Genomic DNA, 20,564 nt, shown 5'->3' on the forward strand with positions numbered 1-20,564 from the left:
GCCCAGCTCCACCCCAAGCATCTAAGCTGGTTGAGTTTCCTTGACTTTCCCACCCCAAAACCATTTCTCATTGGTATCAACTTTCTTATACTGCCTATGAGGTAAGAAACTCCCCCAGCTGGAGGAACCAAGCTGCCCAGGCTGTGAACATACCATTGGAGCTGGTGACAGCCACAGAGGCCAGAGGGACAGAGAGCTATGTCAGAGGAGGTGACTTACTCCAGCTTGGTAAAGCCCAGCTTCATTTGAGTCTGGTGGCATTTCTCACTCCTGCAGCAACAAAAGGAGAAGTTACAACCTACAGTTATTAATTTTCTAATCATGGACTGCAATTCCAAACGAACCATGGGAATTTCACTTTGGATGCAAATCCTCAGTGAGGGACACAGCAGAAGCCCCAGAGAACCCTAACCAGCACCAGTGGGGCTAATGTGAGGATGGACCAGGTCTGCTGTGGAAACTGAGACACGGGACATCCCTGAAGCCAAGATAAGAAATCTTTCCTCTCTGATGGAGACAAGTATCTTAACTGGAATTGCATTGCCCCAAAACATTTGCTATCCCACTCCAGTACCAAATAGAGATAAAGGTGTTGGATGTTGTGTTGCAAAGAGACCTTCTAATCCAACCCACTACCTACGCTAAAAACAACAACAAAAGCCAAAACTCCTGCTGTGGAAGGCAGCAATTGGATTTACACCATTTCCTTGTAATCAGCTGCTGCTCTGTGCTGTGTACCACACGTATCAGCATCCTCGAGGCTGCTCGTCACTGGGTTTATAAGCACAGCCAAAGAAAGCCCTCCAAATCCAAACTAACACAAGCTGACACGGATTCATGAGATGTGAAGAGCAGAGATTTTTTTTTTTTTCCAAGATTTGGCATTGAATTAGAAAAAAACCAAGAGGAGGATATGTGAAATATGAGTTCAGTGATGTTGGAGCCCAGCTGCAGCATCGCCCAAGGGTCAGTGAGGGACATGCAGCAGCAGGTAGCTCAGGAAGAAAACAAAAAGTTATGGGAAGAGCACTCTCCTCCCTGTTATCGCCCAGCTCATGCCTGGTCCAGCAACACGATGCTCTGAAGGTGAACGAGGCTTTTTGTGTTGGTTTGACCAGCTCAGCTTGGTGGGGTCATGGCGTTGCTGGTTTCTTTTCAGAGCAAAATTATATCATGGAGCAAGGGCTGGGAAAGCCAAGGAAAATATTGTTTAGGAGGCGAGCACATATTTTGTTTATTTATAGTACAAATGTTCTTTCTCTGAATAAATGCTGAGCTTCCTGCAGATCAGGCACTCCCTCTGAAGTCCAAACAGGTTAGCAACACTCCAGCACACCCAGGAGGTAATTTAGAGACCTTTCTATAAGCTAAAGGGCTTGAAACACTCTGTCAGCTGCAGAACAAGGGAGGTGGGTGTTTGCTGCCTTGGATTATATCCCCCCTGAAAAGCTGACAGACTCTACCTGCCATTTTGGGACTGGTTTTGTTAGGTTTTCATAGCTGCATCTTCCCAGCAAGGAGAGGCTCTGGGTTGGGTATGGAGCAACAGCAGCAGCAGAGGTAATGGAACAAAACGTCTCACACACAATCTTCTGGCTCTCAATAACTCCCTGACAGGAGGGGGTCAGGCTCTTCTCCCAAGCAACAAGACAAGAGGAAATGGCCTCAAGTTGTGCCAGGGGAGATTTAAGTTTGGCATTAGGAAAAATGTCTTCTCTAAAAGGGTTGCCCAGGGCTGTGCCAGGCTGCCCAGGGCAGTGGTGGAGTCCCCATCCCTGGAGAGGTTTCCAAGCCGTGGAGATGTGGTGTGAGGGACACGGGGCAGTGGGGACCTGGCAGTGCTGGAGGAACGGTTGGACTGGATGATTTTAGAGTTTTTTTTCCAGTCTAAAAAATTCAATGATTCTATGATTCATCAGTATTCTCTCTTGCAGACTCCTTCACCTGCTATCTGCTTTCATACACTACTTTTTTAACACGACTTTTTTTCTTCAGAAAAAGTGCATGAGAAAGGCATTTTTTAAAATTCCAGTGACACAATGAAATGGAAAAAGATGATAGGCTCAGAGAGCGAGGAAGAGGACCTGCTTTGTGTTTGGAATGGCAGTTAATGGGTTGGGGAGTCAAGTGTTGGGAGTGGACACAGCAAAGCTTTGGGCACAGCAGCACGGAGAGCACAGCCCCAGCAGAGCCCCACCAGAGGGTCAATAGCTGGAGCCTTTCAAATCTGATCCAAAGACCAGATATTCTGCAGTGCAAGCTTCCCTCTCTGCTTTTCCAAGTACTGGAGGAACAATCAACATCAGGCAGCTTCCTCGACACCATTTCCAGGTTGGCTTTTTCTAAAATAATTTCTGAAATTCTAAATACTTTCTAAAACACCTGCTTTTCCAGCAGAAAGATGGCAAATTCAGGACAAACAAGCTTTTCTGAAGACTTCAGTGAAATTCCATTCAATTCTTTAGGGAGCATCTTTAAATGAATAAAGTCTAAAACCAAAAAAACCAGCTAGGAGAAATTTAACCGTTTTCACTTGAAAATTCCATTCCACATTTTCTGTTCTTTTTGGATTTGGTGTTTTCTTTCCACCCAAGTTGAAGGCTATACTGAGCCCTGTCCTGCTGGTGCCTTTGCTGGCTCCACGCAGCTCCCTGGAAGGCTCCAGGTGTATTTGTAGCTCTGCCCTGAGCTGTTTAATTGACCAAAACCCATCTCTGATGAAAGAAAGGTACCAGCAGCCTAGTGGGAGATGATCCTCCCAGCATGAAAGCAGCCAGGTACTCGCTTCCATGGTCTTGATGGGCTCTGTTGGGTGTTATTTTATCTCTGTGGAGAGCAGCCACTGCCATAATTAAAACTCACTGTTGTGGTCACCAGCACAGCCCCCATGTGAAATTTCAAATCTCAACTATTTTGCTGTGAGGGTAGAGGTGAGATCCAGAGTGTGACCCCAAGGCTGCAGATATAGGGTCTGATGAAACCCATAAGCTCTATTAGGGCCCCAAAAATAGTCTGAGGGTTGGAACAGCCCTCCTGTGAAGAAAGGTTAAGAGAGGTGGGGTTGTTCAGCCTGGAGAAGGCTCCAGGTAGACCTTCTTGTGGCCTTGCAGTAGTTAAAGGGGGCCCAGAAGAAAGCTGTGGGCAGACTTTTTATCAGGACCTCTTGGGACAGGACAAGGGGTGATGGTTTGAAGCTACAAGAGGGGAGATTTAGACTAGAGAGAAGGCAGCATGGGCAGCAGGGCAGGGAAGGGATCCTGCCCCTCTGCCCCACTCTGGGGAGACCCCCCTGCAGTGCTGGGGCAGCTCTGGAGTCCTCAGCACAGCAGAGCCAGGGACCTGCTGGAGTGGGGCCAGAGGAGCCCCAGCAATGCCCCAAGGGGGGAACCCCTCTGCTGGGAGCCCAACAGGAGAGAGTTGGGCTGGGGCAGCCACAGAGGAGAGGGCTCCAGCTGGGGAGACCTGCTGGGGGCTGCCAGGGCTTCAAGGGGCCTGGAAGAAAGCTGGGGAGGGACTTTTGAGCAGGGCCTGTTGGGGCAGGACAAGGGGGGATGACTTCAAAAGTTTAAGAGGAGATTCAGACTAGAGAGAAGGGAGGAATTTTTGCTGCTGAAGGTGGTGAGCCCCTGTCCCAGGCTGCCCAGAGAGGTGGTCGCTGCCCCATCCCTGGAACCATTCCAGGTGAGGTTGGCCGGGGCGCTGAGCAACCTCCTCTAGCTGCAGATGTCCCTGCTCAGGGCAGGGGATTGGACTGGATGGCCTTGAAAGATCCTTTCCAACCCAAACCAGTCTGGGATTCTATACAGCAAAAATTAAGCCAGGAGAAAAGCAAATTGGAACTCGGGCCCTGCAGGATAGTGCCCAACAGCCCCAGCAATTCCTGCGACACCATCCACTAAATCCAGGAGCCTCCCTTTAAAGAGACCTTTGGTGTGTTTGCTCAGAGCTACATGACTGCAAACATCCAGCTCTCAGAACACTTTCAGGGAACTTTACTTTGGATGTTTCCTCCCTCCTACAGGAGCCAAAAGGACTTTGGATGCTTTGTGAGACAAGCTGTTTGCAGGCTCTGTTGCAGAGCAGAACTGCACCAGATTTGTGCCTGTAGTTTGAAGCAAAGCACAGCACAGCAGGGATGGTCCCAACAGCCAGATGCACAACTGGCTTCATAGAATCACTGACTGGTTTGGGTTGAAGGGACCTTTCAAGTCCATCCAGTCCAACCCCCTGCCCTGAGCAGGGACATCTGCAGCTAGAGCAGGTTGCTCAGAGCCCCAGCCAACCAATAATGCTGAAATGGAATATATACAAATATACACAAAACCTCTGTTGAACCCAGCCCCTTGATGGCTCACCATCACCACTGATGCTGTGGGCAGGCACTGGGGAAGTCCCAGACTGGACTCAGCAGCAGATGGGATTCAGCAGCTGGATTCTGGAACTGGATTCAGGAACACATGGACACCGAGATAAGAAATCACTGCACAGTTAGTTCTGTTCTGACTGGAACCAGGACAATTATTTTACTTTAGCTTTAAAAAAAGGGTTTCAAATGTTGAGTTTGCTTCAAGCACATTTTAGACATGCAGCCTTTTCTCCAAAGAAGGTAAATACAACTGCCTTATGACTTCTAAAGAGAAGTCTGTTTACTTTAATTATAAAAATTGCAAAGACAACCACCACCTTAAAACAAAGAAACATTAATATTTTATTTTAAAAACAAACATGAAGTAAAACCAATACAGAGATTTTCAAGTTCTGAGTACTTTCTGGACCCTGCTGAGGCACAGACTGGGAACATGTATTTGCAGTCTAGAATGGCTCATTTTTGAAGACCTGACCTTCCTAATTCAGCTTCTTTCCCTGGTTTTCTCTCCCCACCACTGTCACAGGCTGCTCTCTGTCACTGTCACAGCCACAGAAGTTGAAAATGCAGCTAAGACCAGCATCATGTTACTTTGTCTTCCCATCACTCCCCTTTCAGGGAGTCTCCATTGAGGGCTTTGAAACAGGTGCAGAATGGTGCAGAAGCCATTACTCTCTAAAACCACAGGACAGCTTTTGGACATAGTTTATCCTCCCCAGAACGACTCATCAGGATTTAGCACCAAATATTCCAAGTATGGAGGCACACAGCTACACAACACTGTGTGGAACTGTCCTTCTAGCTAACAGGCCCATTAGCATTAGTTTTGATATCAGGCTTTACACTGGGAATTTCCAAAAGATCAGGGGAGTGGATTCAACAATTCCCTCAAGAACTGGTACTAAAATACTTCCTAAATGACTCTTTGCTAGTGCTCTTTGAGCACAGTGGTAATTTTCTCAGTACAAAGCTACCTAATGTCTTCAGAAAACAGCACCAGGTTATTTAGCTTTGCTTGAATGCAAAAGCTGACAGCCTGACATTTGTAGGTTGATCTAAAGGCTTTGTTTTTTTGGACAAATTGGAGTCCTCTGATTTTTGCTCCGGGTTCTTTTTTGCTTCATCTTCATCATCTGTGGGACGCTTTCGCTTTTTATCTTCTGCTACATCATGAACTGTTCCTCCCTTTGCTTTCTCAGTCCACACCTTTGAAGAAAGCACATCATTAAACAGAGAATTACAAATTAGGTCACCAAACACACTGCTTTATTTTATACACCTTATTTCTCTGATTCTAAGGAGGCACTGAAATAATCTTGGTTGAGAACTAATAAGGATCAAGTTAGGAACAATTTTCTCCCTTTCCTTCTTTCCAGCAACTTTCTCTTTCAAACCTATACTTCACTTCAGCCTGTATATGAAATCAAAGCTCTAAATTGTCTTTCTGGACTAATAAAACCCACAAAGTGCCTCAAAACCAATTTAAGCCCTGATAAATTAGGCCTGGCTATGTCACTTTTAACTCCTTCCCTTCTCTTTTGCTATTTCTCCACTGATTATGTTTCCCTCACTTTGGAAAAAAGTTGCTTTCTGCTCTTAGTTATTATCCAGAGACTTTATATTTTCATCAAGTACGTGTCATATATTGTGGCCCAATTCAAAACTGAAGTCCATGAAGATGGAGAACAGTGGAATTTAAAGGAAAAAAATCCCAAAAAGAAAATAACCAAGAGGAAAAAGGATCCTCAGAGAGACCCCCCAAGGATTAAAGAATATTTTCTTACGATTCTTTCCTCTGCCGTCAGCATTCTGAACCGACTCATGCTTTCTTTTATTACTTCTGCTTCATTCAGATCAGGATTATCTGCCAAAATGTTTGCTCTGTTCTCTTCTAGCCACATCTGGAATCCTGTCTTTGGTCTAAAACGAGCACATAAAAAAAATTGCCTGCTTAAGAAGGTTATTGGAAAACCATACATTTCTAAACACCACCTAACTGGACATTTTTGTTCTTGAAAGACATATAGATACTCATATAAGACATATATATACTCAAAGATATACAGTCAGCAGTCTGCTTTCTCCTATTGCAGTATGCTTGAAGAACATGCTGATGAGGCAAGACTAAGTCAACCATTTTTATTAAAACTCTGATATATAGAGAGATTAACATTTCAGTTTTAGAATGACAAAGCATAATGGTTCTCCTCCTTTCTGACAGAGTCCCATCAACCTAAAAATAGAGCACATATATTAGCCTGTTTCAGCTAATCCTCTTCACAATTCTCCTTGCCACTTGTTTTAGAACATTATCTGTAAAGGTTAATGAAAAGAATGCTAGTCCAAATGAGCAATAATCACCTCCATCTCCCTCAGTTAAATCAAGTCTAAATGAAACATGATTATAATAATGCAAGTTTCATGAAGACTGAGGTTGTTAGAAAATACATCTGCTGCAGAGGAACAAGACAGATTAGAGTCTTGGTTTGGAAGAGATGTGCTCCTTAGGTGATACAAGTTGAGTTTTGTTTTCTTTTTTTTTAAAAAACATACTACAATAAAGCTTTTATACTTCCACATAAACCTCTTGGCTTTTAGGCTTCCTTTGAGATTCTCTAGAGATGTTTAAAGTTAAGTATTTCCTGTACCTAGATCTGGAACAGCAGCACAGTTTCATTTATCATTCAAAGGTCATTATCAGATGCATAAGTAGTAATCAAGGCAAAAATACTTGCTTAGAGCCCCAAAATTACATTGCACATTGTTCATTTATTATTCACTCACGTGTCCAGTTGTCTCAGGCCAACAGGAAACTTCTACTTTGAATTACACCACCATGCACCCTGGGAAAGATGTCCTGAACAGAGTGCTTCCCTCTCTTCTTCCCATGGGATTGCAACATGGCAGTTTGGAAACCCAACCAATCTGCTTTGTGCAGGTTTGTTGGATAACATATTCACTATAATTAGCAATTTACTAAATTTCTGAAGCAGGTTCACAGACATGGCAACATGTGAGCTAACACTTTAATCCTGATGTTATGCTACTTCAGTCAGTCTAACATCTTCAGGAAAAAAACAGTTCCCAGACTTGCTATTCTATCAAAACTGAACATGGCATTGAGATGCAAGTGTCCACTCACCTTCTGTTTTCAGTGTTCTCCTGAGCTGTGTCTTTGACTTCCTGGGACTCGTTTCCAGCTTTTTCTTCTCTTTCTTCCACTGCTTTTTCAGTGGTGTTAGGTGTACGAGGCTGGAAGAATGAGGCTGCTGAAGTCTGTAGAAATTGAGGTTAAAAAGAAAAAAACTAGTTAAGAACTCCTCACTCTCAAAGAACACATACCATGTAGCCTACTAAAATCCAAGCTTTTCCTAAAGACATAATAATCACTTGCATTATTACCATCCTGTCTCAGCACAGCAGCTATTTAGTTAACACTATTTAAAATAAAAGCACAAGATTCAGGGCAGAATGTCATTTCTACAACTGCATTTTTCTTTTGCTTCTTTATGTGCTTTTCTAGCTTCTGCAGTATGCTTTAAATGAACTTTGCCATCTAAGATGCTTTACTCAATCAACAGGGTTCCATATTTGATAAAAGCTGGTAAAATTCAATTTACTGTTCTTTGCTCACTGAAACAGTGTAAAAAGACTAGAAACATTACCTGCTTGGACTTGGGTTTGGGAATCAGAGGCTTTATAAGTGGGGAGTTCTGCTTGTTTACAGCTCGACTGCCAGACAAAGAAGTTTTCTTTGAGTATCTGCTCATCGTGTCTAGAACATTTGCTGAGGGGACCACTGAATCCTTTTTGTTAGATGACACCTAGCAAAAGAGAAAAATAGAGATTTTATTTGTTTTCTGTCATGTTCCCCTCCTCCATCCCTCCAAGATATCTGTCATAGCTATATTGTAAACTTCAGATCTAATAATCTGTTGTGATTTTCAGAATACTGCAGGCAAACCAGCTGCAAAACTCTTACCTTAAAGGGATTCACTCGTCCTTGGCTGCTTGGTGTAATTACAGCTATTTAATAGGAAAGAAAAAAGAAAGTAAAAATATGTGTGTGTGTGCACATACATAAATACATTTATAAGAAAATCTATGAAGCAATGTGCACATTTTAGGTGAGCAAATGAAACAAAGTTAACCTTGTTCTCTGGAAATAATGCTAACACTCACCGTCTGTGTTTCAGCCTCTGTTCATTGAAAATTAAATAAGAGAACTCAAAAGGCATCAACTATTTCATACTAAAGAAAACAAGTTTCCACCAGGCTTGAAAGTGGTCAGCTAAAGACACTTCAATAGTCCCATGAAGTTCATGCTGTATGTGCTCAACTATTATTAGTCATCAGAAATGCCAGACAGGACCAGCTGCTTAAAATACAAATCCACAGGAAGACCCAGTACTTCCTCCACTCCCAAATCCATTTCCACTCCTATTATTCTTGCTAGAGGGCTGGCAGGAGGGAAGCAGCCAGAAGCAGCAAGAGGTTGCATTCTGCCCCTGCCTGCTTAGACTCACATTTCTATGGCAGGTTTACAAACTCTCCCTTGGAAGTATAATCAGTAAAAGTGCCTATGATTAGTAAAACAAATTAATTGATCATTATTCTCATTTTTCCCCTGTCCCAAAAGATGCCTTCATGGCATAGGCAGGCAGACAACTGATTAAGCATTTGGCACAGCTAAGGCAACTGAATTAGTGTTATGGAACATCCTGAGATAATGAAGATGCCAAGAGAAGCAGGGAACCTCTTCAAGACCTGAAAACAACAGTCAGTGCAGGTTACCACTTGGCAACAGTCACACACCAAGTCTCAGCAGCAATGGGAAAACTGAGGATAAAAGCAGGAGCAGATATAGTGAACTGTGACTAAGTTCTCATCCTGGAATAAAAGGAGGTTTACTCACCAGACTTTGGAGTAGTGACTTCTGCTGAAGTGAGACCTTTGGAGAAAGGATTTGGTCCTATGGAAGAAAGAAAGTGGTACACATTTCAGTGCAATAAAATGTAATAGCATAACTTCTTTAAAAACAAATCCCCAAACAGGCAAGTAAGTTAGAGGAAATCAATCTTTATTTTAAAGCATGACTTTTCATTTCCAAATTGTACCACACTTTTATGAAACCACCTGTTATCTCTACTTAGATCTAACTCAGAGTCGTATATCTATTCTGTAAACCTTAAACTTTTCCCTTCAACCTTTAAGTAAATTTACTGCTTAAAGTGTGCCCAGCACACTACTTGTCTACCAGTTCAGCTCCTGCAAGATTTGAGCTGAAACCAAAGTAAAGTTTCTTTGTGACACCAGACCAAAGTTTCACAAGCCACTCAGTCTATTAGAAATATCATCAGGTAACAGAAAGACTCCTGCAAGGTCCCTCAAATGATGATGAAGTACAATGCAGAAGTAAGCTGTGAGACAGCAGAGGAGCCACACTAAACCTGCTTCTCTGCAGTGACTGCAGGCACAGGCTGGATATGGAGCTGCTCACTCAGGGAGGCACCACCACAACTCCCACAGGGAATTCCAGGTAGCAGGAAGCCCACAGGCAGGAGCTGCTGCATATCATTCTGCCATTCCTGTGTGGTTTTTCACATCAACACCCAAGTAAGATCAATCAGAAACTACCAGACCTGTTCCCCCTAGGCAGCAGAAAACCCAGTCCCTGCTGCAGCTGCAGTTTCAAAACTCAGTGAAACAAGTGGGAGTGTTCTCTATTTATGTAAATAGCTTCTAAACCAAACCTCCTGTAGCTCACTTGTGGTGCCCTGTGAGGGGTGTAGGGCCCGTCTATCCTAAATTTTATGTCCAAAGAGGAAAACAAAACCACATACAGAAAACCCCATTGTTTGCTTAGTCCTGTAGACTGTCGAGTTATCCAAACAACACATTCTCTGGAAATTTTCCAGAATTCCTTATGAAGCCTGGGAAAGACACAGCTAGATAACTTCCGGCCTATTCAGAGGATATATTTTTCTTACTCTGTTTATGCACTTCTGGTGTTTCTTCTGCTTCCTCATAGCCATCAGTTTCCTCAGTATCTCCCACGTCCTGGTCCTGCTGAACATTTCTGACTGGCAGCCGACTCCATTCCGTGGCAGAGTTGCTGTAACTAAATGGAAGGAATCCATCAGAAAGGAAAGTGGCCAGCACATTCAGAAGAAAAACTGGAACAGTGGAAATCTAACTTACTTACCTAATTTAGGAAATAAGAACAACTACGTTTGACATTTATTTGCATTATACCTCTGATTAAACTGTAATGATTGGTAAAAATAAAGATTCATTAACCACTTCAGTTGACCCTGAAACACCAAAGTGCAGTTGCCTGAAGTGATACTCGTGGAGTTTTCAGTAAGGCCACACACAGCTATGAAACTGCCCAAAATTCACACTCGGCCAGAAGTACAAGCACTGGGCCTTCAGACAGCTCCATGGGATTACAGCTTCCACTTGTGATCCAGAACAAAGCAGAGCATTTAGAAATGAGTTTTGAACGTGCAGTTTCATACAGAAGAATAAGTGAAAGGCTACAGAATGTCCGGGGACTTATCACTTCCTCTTGTTTAAATAAGTTCCAAACTCCACACATAAAACTGCTACAGAAGAGCATGGCTTCTGATAAAATGTCATGTTGTTTCTTCCACACTATCAGACTGGTGTTTAGCAATTATTGTCCTTATAGCTGTACCATCCAGGGGCCAAGAAAGAACTCAGCTCTTCTAATGGTCTATATTTGGAAAAAAAAAAAAAAAAACAAACACACCCACCTAAATTGTCTCACCATGGTTTACCAAGCAGATGCAGGTAAGAGAGGAAAGGTAGAGAGCACAGATTCAGAATGCAAAGGAGACCTGTGGTATTTCTATAGCTTTGAAGAGGTGGGATTAGTTTGGAGGGGAAAAAACTAAATAGCATACACTGAGCTGGGATATTGAAAGAAGGGAGGGCTGGAGAATCATAGAATGATTTTAAGATAGGTGTGGAATGAAGTGAGATAGAGAGACTGAGACAAAGACGGAAAAAAAAAAAAGGTTGGAGTCAAATAATAAAACAAGCACAAACTGGGGGGGAATATAAAACAATCCAATCAGAGCAACTTGGTGTTGAGTCTGCTTTGCCTCTGAAGCTGTTGAGCACAGACATACAGTAAATGAGAAGATATTCCCCTTTGTGATAGTATCCTGCTGCTAACAGTCCTCCCAAGCTCTCCACATGGATCATTTCAGATGTACCACTGATCAGCAGAGCAACACAAACTTAGTCCATCACAAATACATTGCAAACCAGGGCCAAGAAAAGCACATCAGCCGCACCAAAATATGAATGGATGAGTAAAAATCTCCCCAGGTTTTTAATCAGAGAAATTTGTGTTACCCAGCAGTCAAGTGCTTTCGGAAATCCTCTTCCTCCTCTTCATCTTCCAGTGCTGTTGCCAACTCAGTTGCTTTTTCTACAGCCATCTCACTGAGTCTCTGAGCCAGGTTCAGCCTGCGGGAGCGGGAGGCGTACTTGACAGCCAGATTCACCACGTGCTGGGTCATGAGCTCAGCGAGTTCCAGGCAGCGGGACTCACGCTCCAGTCTACAGGAAAGCTGCAAGGAAAGAAGCCTTGAGAGCTACACTTCTCTCTCCAGACCTCAGGGCCAGAATATTCTCTTCTTGGTGGAGTGAATGAATAAAGACAAACCACCAACAAGCATGAGTAAAGAAAAAACTTTTTTTTCTTTTTTTCCCCACCCCTTTCTCCTCCCAGACTTCATTCCTGATAAGCAATGACAATATTAACTGCAGTCCATCTCTTATCACAGCTTGTGGGCTAGCTGGATTGCCAGTCACTACCCAGACTTTAAAAAGAAGGAATGACATCAAAATCCACATCAAGTGCCATCTACTTAAAGTCTCAGGGATTCTGTTTTTCATTTGTTTGTACTTACAGCAAACAGCTTCATTAGAAGTTCCTGCTGTTCTTTCACCACCTGACTTTTGGCATTTTCATCAACTTCATAGCCATTTTTTGATAAGTAATCTGCATGGTTGTGAAATACAACAGAACGCCAGTACTGCTCCTGAAAAAGGAAGATGTGTGCTGGAGGTCAGAGGGGAAAAACCAGCCCATGACACAAGGCTTAACCATTTACAGTGCATTTTACCAACTTATTCTGAAACATTCTTTTCATCTTATAATAAGGGTGAGAGGCAGACAATTCTTTTCAAAAGCCAATGCCTACTGAGGCAAAATAGACCACGCTAACAACCATCTGCATACAAACTGATCCAAACAGTCACCATATCTGTTAAATTCCATTTATACCACAGGCTTTCAGCAGGATGAGATCTGCATGCTCACCAGTACACTACCAGGATAGACAATTCTAGAACAAATTGATTATTTTATCTTATCACTTCTGTCCCACAGCAGATTGGAAGAATTCCAGAATAACTCTGTAACTGTAGGAGAAATCATCATCTGTCAGACAGGTAAACAGAAAAATAACTCTTCTGTTGTTCAGTGTAATATTAGTATGGCTGTTAGACCAGGCTCTCTCTGTAACAAAATAAGTATTACCAACTTATTCATCACATTTTCATCAGATGAATTGGAATAATCTGTCTGCCTACACAGAATTACATATTCCCTCAAGCTAAATTAACAGTTCCTGGCATTTCCTTTCAATTATTCTGATGTGGTGTGTGGAAGACTTATCCCATCAAATAAAGAACAAAAAGGCTTGAATGAAATGAAGGAGAAATTATTAAATATGACTAAGTATTTACGATTGAAACTTTTATCTACAGTTCCATCAAAGAGAATAAATTTCAAATAGCATTAAACTGTCTCTAAGGTTGAGGTCAGAATTTTATGTTCATTTGTTTTGTGCACTACAGCTGAACACTACAGGGCTGAAATATTTAAATCTATTAAAAAAAAAAAATGAAGAATAAATATAGATGTTCCTCTAGAAGTTTTCCACAGGAACACCTTGTTTCAACCAGCCTCTACTTTAAGAAAATAAGTTAAGCAGGAAGGTCCATGTTTTCAGAGTGATCGTATGAATTTGAGGACTTAGTACAGCTATAGGAAAAAAAACCTTACAGAAATTTCATTATGCCTACAATATTAAAAACCAGGCACCTTCAAGAGATTCTGAATTTGGATCCCAAAATGTGGTGCTTAATAGAACATTAACAACTACCCCTTAAAAATAAGGGAGGGTGAGAAAGACTTCATTAATAAGAAATAGGCTATGTGTAAATAGAACCTGTGAATACAACCTCAGCTCTAGCAGCATTACCTTATATTCTTTCAGAAAGAGTTGTGAAGGAAACCAGGTAAGTTATCCAAAACACCAAACTCAACCTCCTCATGACCTACTCAGAGTTTGTACTACCCTCTCATAGTAGAGATGTTTAATAGGAATCTTGTATAATCCCTACTATGGGGACATCTGAGACTACCAGCCGTGGACTCTACTCCATTCCATACCTCCATCTGCCCCTTTTCTGTGGTGACTTGACAGTAAGGAAGTTTAAATGGCAATATTGCTACAGCAGGCCGTGGTAGGGTAGGAGGGAATCGGGCTCCTTTACAGGGAATGCACCTGCACAAGGGAAACAAAACACACACAGTCCTCAACACCTACAGTCCGTACTTGTTCTACATCTGAATCATGTCTCCTAAGAAGCAAGAGACTTTAAGAGGATTTGTTCTTTAAAAAGTAGTAAGGAAATTCCTGACTCAAATATAGCAATATGTAGGATTGCATTGTAAAGGGTTGTTTTTACACGGCAGCCAATAAAAGATTTTAAAGCCAGCAAAGCACACACTGCTCCTGTTCACACTAGAAGCTCCAAATGTGGCACGTGCCAGACACAGATCTCCCTCTGACACAATATGCCATTTATCAGCTACTACAAAATGTAGAAGCAATTGATTAAAATCAGAAACTACTGAACAACTGAAGGCGGCTGGAAGAAAAGCTAGCACGTCTACCATTTAATTTTGATGAGGGTGTTTGGAGTTCATGAGGAGTGCTGTGTTCAGACACACACAGAGGAGGTAAAAAAAAAGGGAATAAAAAATTTAAAAGAGGGGAGAAACAGATAAGGACATACTAAAAGTTCAGGCTTATTGTTTTGTTGTATTGGAACTAGCATTTTCTGGTAGTGATCACTTAAGCAAAACATTGATTGGGGAAGAGCTGTATTTCCAGCAGCACCAATGCAGCATGGGCAAAAACGTCTGGTTTTATAAGCTGCTGTTTCAGACACCAGAAAAAAAAGAACAGGAAGCATTAGTGTTCTGGCTATCTGTGTTAATTAAGGCATATGGTGTTTCTACAGCAACCCTTCCCCTGTCTTATCTTTGATATGCTGGTGTCCAGGATGCGTGTTACAATAAAGAGGAACAGAGCTCTTTAGACATCAGCAGGATCACATTTTATAAAGTAATGGATAACCCATAGCTAAATATTTGAGCAATTTTACAGATAAAAATTGTTCTTCATGGCCACGGTTTAAATATTAATGTAACAACAGATAGTTCTGATTTATCTATGCCTAATGATGTAATTAGTTACAGCATTGGATTCTTCTCAAAAGGACAAGAGGGGAAAACATAGAACAAAAAAAACCCCAAACCAACCAAAAAAAAACCAAAAAAAACCCAAACACACACAACGCTTCCCAAACTATCAAGAGCAGAAGCAGATTTATCACACCAACTGGAACTTCTTAGCAGGTTTCTCCAGCAAAATGCAGTCTTGTGAATGAGCCTGCACCAGAGGTATGTTTGCAGAATAAAGCGCACACGCCCGTTAGCCAAGGCAAAAAGCCACAATTAGACAGTTATAATATAAAACTCTAATGAGTTTATTCAAAACCCATTTGGTAATTAAACATCCTTGTAGAATTACATTTATTAACTAGATAATTTACTGTGAGTATTCCCTAACCACCTGTTTTAGTACGAGTTGTTTCCAGTTACTCTTAGCACCAAGTGCTCTGTAATTTAAACCCAAGCCAAACAAAGCATTTCCTTCTGAAATATCTGACCTGAGCTGCTGGGGATTTTCATGGATGCCAACTACCCAATAATGATCAGATTTTCCTTTGCAATGCTCTCTGGTGTTACACACTGGGATCCAAGTATTCCCTAGTCCTCGGTTCAACATCCGCACAATTCCCTCAGAATCCACGTAACAAGGGGTACCTGGTTGTGACAAATGAAAACATTATGTTATTCCAACAGGCAACTAATTAGAGCACGAGTAAGTTTGAACTGGTGGATGTATCCCAAACAGGACATTCTTACCCAAACAGTACAACCTGGCTGGGAAGAACTTGTTTCTTAGAAAGATGCGCCACCTTCTGACAGTCAACACTACTGCTAGCCAACTGATGAGCCCAAGTTTAAAACATTTTAGGAAGAAATCAAATTCATACTTAGGTATATTCCCAAAGAAAATGAGGTCTTTTACAGTTACTGCTTTTTGTTATCATTAAAACCCCTCCCAAGCTAATAATGTTGGACTCCATGATCTTAAAGGTCTCCTCCAACCAAAACCATTCTGCAATTCTAATGCAGTTTTTCTTTTTCTGTGCAAGGTAACTCATGAGGAAAACAAGTTCTGATAACATTCAAATGCATTCTAGTCATAGTGGGAACATATTAAAGATTTCTGATAAAAACATTGAAAGAATAGAAAAACAGAATTTTGTTTTGCATTGAGGAGACTGAAAAAAGCCTAGGTTCTAACACCACCATTACTAAACGGGCATTCATTAGCCAAACTCTCCTCCAAAATTCCCCCCAATAGTCTCAAGATCTTTCAACATCCCTCATGCTGGTTATTTCTTACCCTCTGCAGAGAATCCAATCCATATCAAATATGATTTTCTTGTAAGAGAAAGAGGCTCTCCATGCAAAATTTGTTTTTTCCTTTTTCCTAGCTCCATCAGCTGTACTCCGAGGCACTGGTCACCATCAAACCCAGTACCTAGGAAGAAGTTGTTCAATGACTATGTTAGAAAATGGAAGAATCATCCTGTCTCTTGGCTAAATATAAGTTTTGAATAACAAACTAATTATAACGCAGAATTATCTATGAATACCACTGTCAGACAAGTGACTGTCATTGTGGACGTACTGAGCTTGAATAACAACTTACTTCCTTAATTTCCTGTAGTAATTAATTCTGGCATATCTGAAACCTAATTTTAATCTATTAATGTCACTGTTATAAAATTCTCCCCTTCCCCACAGGTTAATCTAGGCAGTGTAACATAAAATCTAGGCTTTGCTGGCAGAAATCAAAGATCTGTGGGTTGTGACAGTAAAAGCATCATAGAATCCTTTAGATTGGAAGGGACCTTCAAGATCATCAAGTCCAACCATTGAGCCATTAGGGCTCTAAAGTCCTCTGCTAAAACAGATCATGAAGAAGAGTAGAACACACTTCTGGTGGTTACACACAAATTACCCAGTGTTTGAAGCCAGTAACAGACAAGGGTTAAAAACACAAGCCCAGCTCAAAAAAGACAGAAGGGAGAGAACTACCTCTGTGATAAACCACCATCAACTGATCTCCGTGCCCTGCCATGGACACCACTGGACCTGGGAGACTGAAGATCTCCTTCTGAACTCCTCCAACTGTAAACACACGAACTAGCAAGGCAGTAGTGGAACAAGCAGCCCAGCCCTGCCCCAGACAGATAGCTTCAATGTCTTCATCCTTTGGCATATCTACTGTCCACTCCTTGTTTGCATCCCATGAGCTAAAATGAATGCAGTGGAGCTTGCTGAAGTGGAGACGAAGAAAAATAGTCAAACACCTCAATGTGAAGAAAAACACAGTATCTGATAACATACCAATATATTATGTTTTTATTAGCGACCTGGAATTTGTGATGGTCACAGAAAGGAACTACAGATTACAAGTGGTCACTTGTAAAGGCCTTTTATTAATCAAGAACTGAAGAGCCAGCTCAACCTCCCGCACTGTGGATTTAGAGTCCCTAAGGCAGAGGCAGTTTAAAGGTCCAAAGGGAGATTTTTTTAGATGGAAACAGGTAAGTGTCCTGTTTAATAATTAACATCAATAAGAGCAGAAGGTGCTCTGTACCCCTGAATATCAGCCCTCATTACAAGCCTGTCATATTATCCTACCTTTCAAAGGCAAAAAAAAATAGGAACTTCAGCTTTGCCACCTTAGTAATTGAAAGTTGCCTGTGACCAATTCAGACACCAAGTCTTTAGAGAGATTATTGACTTCCACTGAGAAAAAAAAATTGCCATTTTCAGTCAGACAACCAAGACATACAAGTAATACTTGTGAAGGGTGCTTTTCAACTTACCACAGTGCCGTATGTGTGAAAATAAGAAGAAAGTTCTTCCTTAAAGATTAATAATATTAAAATCTGTTGCTATTGTTTTTAAATGCAAGAACAAAAACCCAAAAAATCTCAGAAAAACAGCGCAAATTGAAACTAAAAGTCAAACTATTTGACACAAGTTAAGTGCAATTCCACACTATGGGTTTTGCAGAGCAAGGCCATGACTCACCTTGCAAGTTCCTCTGAACTCTCACAGGCTAGCAGAATGGCTTCAGTGGAGAGGTCAGCCATCGTGTGGTTCAGGGAGTTGGGCAGATGTGTGGCATGATGGACAGAGGTATCATGAAATTCTACATCTATGGCGTTGTCTTGCTCATCGTTGTAGCAGCGAATGATGCCAACAGAATTCCAGACCTATTAAAAAGAACCCCCCCCAAAAAAAAGAACCAGTAAATCAGGCATACTGCCCTAAACCAGCCTTCCCCACCTCAAACAACAGCAGGTAGAAGGCTCAGGGAAGACTGAAGACTTGTGTAGTCAGCACTTGTAGTTCTAAAACACCTGGATTAGGCAGAAACTAGTTTCATCCTTGTCCTGGTTTGAGTTAGAACAGAGCTGGTTCTGTTCAGTGATGTCACCTCTCAGCTCAGCCCCTGCCCTGGCTGAAGGTCCCAGCAGATCTCCCCAGCCAGTCTCTGCTCCCAGCACGGACAATGCTCCATGGGCAGAGCTCCTGCCAAGGGCTGGGCTGGGCAGAAAGGCTCTGGCTGCTGCTGGCTCCCGGGCAGAGGCAGGGCACTGCTCAGGCTTGCGCCCCGGGCACTGCTCAGCCTTGTGCCCCACGCTGGGGGGCAGGGAGGAAGAGGTGGCACCTGTGGGGAGGAGCTGCCAGGAGAGGGGACCCCAAACTGGCCAGTGAGGGATTCCAGCCCATGTAGGGCATGGGCAGTATCAAGCTGAGGGATGATGAGGGTCAGGGCTCTCCTCCTGTGTTCGAGGAGGACTCTGCCCATTTTGCCTTTGGTCCCAATCCATGTGTTCCTGAATCCAGTTCCAGAATCCAGCTGCTGAATCCAGTTCCCAGCTGCTGCTGAGTCCAGTCTGGGACTTCCCCAGTGCCTGCCCACAGCATCAGTGGTGACAGTGACATCACTGCCATCAGGGAGTGGGTTGCATTCGATAATGGTTTTGTAGAAGTCTGTATATATTCCATTTTAGTATTATTCTTTTCGTTGTCACTGCTTTTGTTTGTTTTTCCCCTCCCCCCACCAATCCATAAGTCTCTGTTCCTTATCCCCTTTCTCTTCCCCTTTGGGATAGCAGAGGGATCAATAACGAACATCTGCTATAGGTCTAGTAGACAGCCCTCACCCTAACCCATGACAGTCCTTATTGTCCTTTCTCATTACAGAACTACATGTGGAGAACTTGCAGTTAGAAAGAAATAACATGCAATTCTTAACAGCACAAAAATATCCAGAAGTTCTGGCTAAAAAACAATTTTCAAGAAGATTTGCTAGGATGCAATAGCACAGGTACAAACTGTATAGCCTGCTTCTGCCTGAAAGCCAAGTATTTATTTCTATACCAAAAGCAGCTGAAATGTACAGCATAACATTATGAAGTCTTTGCATTAACATAAAGCCACTTTCAACTAGTTAGCTTCACACTGTGAAGTATTAAAAAAAAAAAATCATACTAAAACCTTGGAAAAGACTCAATTAAGACACATCAGGAACTAGACAACATTCAATATTATCAGAACAGAGAGATTTACCATGAAACGATGCATGAGATGTGCAGGAGTGGAGCCAGACTGGAAGGGCTTCTGCCTGGGGGTTGGCATTGGCCCATCATAGAAATGCTTTTGTGTAGATGTTGGCAAAGCTGGAAAGCCACCAGACTGATCATCATCTTCATCATCCTTTTCAAGAAGATTGGAATTAGCTTTTATCAACCCAATATCTAGAAGTTAAAAAAGAAAAAAAAAGATAATCTTACACATATTATTATGACAGAATATAGCTACAAAAAATTTAAATCAGTCAAAATTTCTCTGAAAAAATAAGGTAGAATGTGTCTGAGTAGAGGATGCTAAGAGATCATCCCAACAGCACCAAAGAACTTTGGGAAATTGCTTCACTCTGTACCCAGTGAGTTATCATCATCATCAATTATTGCCCGTCTCAGAGGGCCTGAGGTTGGCATGAGGTCATCAACATCTTCATCAGCTCCAGCTGTTGGGGAAGACTGTGGTTCAATCGTATCCCCATTTAAATAGTCATCATCTTCTCCATCAAAGAGATCATTGTAGTCCTTTGTCACTGTACTGGTAACCTAAAATCAGATTAAAAATCATCATGGAATTTATAGACACATAGAACATAGGACATGGAATTCAAGAAATTAATTAACACACAAGAGGGAACTTTCAACACACAAAATGGGACATTCAGTATAATTTGTTAACCTAAATAATCATGTTAATTTAAGAAATAATTGGTGCTGATCACCTTGTCATTTGCTTTCTTTCCATCACCAATATTTTCCAACAGCCCCAGATTCCCCTCAGTATCTGTATAAGCAATTTGGCTATATTTGGGGTGCCAGGCCAGTCCACAAACTGAGTAACTTTTCTCATGCTTCATCCTAAAAGAAACAAAAAAAAAAAAAAAAAAAAAAAAGGATTTTTAGTAAGCTTCTGCGGGCAGAAATTTCCACACAATCCAGAACCACTCAGTTTTAAAAAGAACATTCACTTGTTTCTTTTGGACCAAACTGATGAGTTAATCCTTAATCTTTTCACCCTTTATTCTCACAAAAAAAAGAATCCTCCCATTAATTATTTACATTA

At 41.9% G+C, this 20,564-nt stretch overlaps 1 protein-coding gene across 1 annotated transcript in view; it reads right to left on the minus strand.

Annotated features, from left to right (window-relative positions):
• Nucleotides 1-5,371: 5,371 nt before the first annotated feature.
• WDHD1 (WD repeat and HMG-box DNA binding protein 1) overlaps nt 5,372-20,564 on the minus strand; it is a 29,991-nt gene continuing 14,798 nt past the window's right edge. The window contains exons 9-25 of the mRNA XM_008945518.1: nt 20,224-20,359; nt 19,861-20,047; nt 19,488-19,675; nt 17,940-18,124; nt 16,935-17,176; nt 16,237-16,374; nt 15,431-15,587; nt 13,863-13,977; nt 12,313-12,444; nt 11,753-11,970; nt 10,357-10,487; nt 9,282-9,338; nt 8,349-8,392; nt 8,032-8,190; nt 7,509-7,642; nt 6,151-6,286; nt 5,372-5,572 (exon numbers count right to left, since the gene is read on the minus strand). Coding sequence (XP_008943766.1) covers nt 5,372-5,572; nt 6,151-6,286; nt 7,509-7,642; nt 8,032-8,190; nt 8,349-8,392; nt 9,282-9,338; nt 10,357-10,487; nt 11,753-11,970; nt 12,313-12,444; nt 13,863-13,977; nt 15,431-15,587; nt 16,237-16,374; nt 16,935-17,176; nt 17,940-18,124; nt 19,488-19,675; nt 19,861-20,047; nt 20,224-20,359 — 2,560 coding nt within the window. The remainder of the gene's footprint in view (nt 5,573-6,150; nt 6,287-7,508; nt 7,643-8,031; nt 8,191-8,348; nt 8,393-9,281; nt 9,339-10,356; nt 10,488-11,752; nt 11,971-12,312; nt 12,445-13,862; nt 13,978-15,430; nt 15,588-16,236; nt 16,375-16,934; nt 17,177-17,939; nt 18,125-19,487; nt 19,676-19,860; nt 20,048-20,223; nt 20,360-20,564) is intronic.

Source organism: Merops nubicus, unplaced genomic scaffold (assembly GCF_000691845.1).
Source record: "Merops nubicus isolate BGI_N331 unplaced genomic scaffold, ASM69184v1 scaffold5508, whole genome shotgun sequence".
NCBI classification, from domain to species: domain Eukaryota; kingdom Metazoa; phylum Chordata; class Aves; order Coraciiformes; family Meropidae; genus Merops; species Merops nubicus.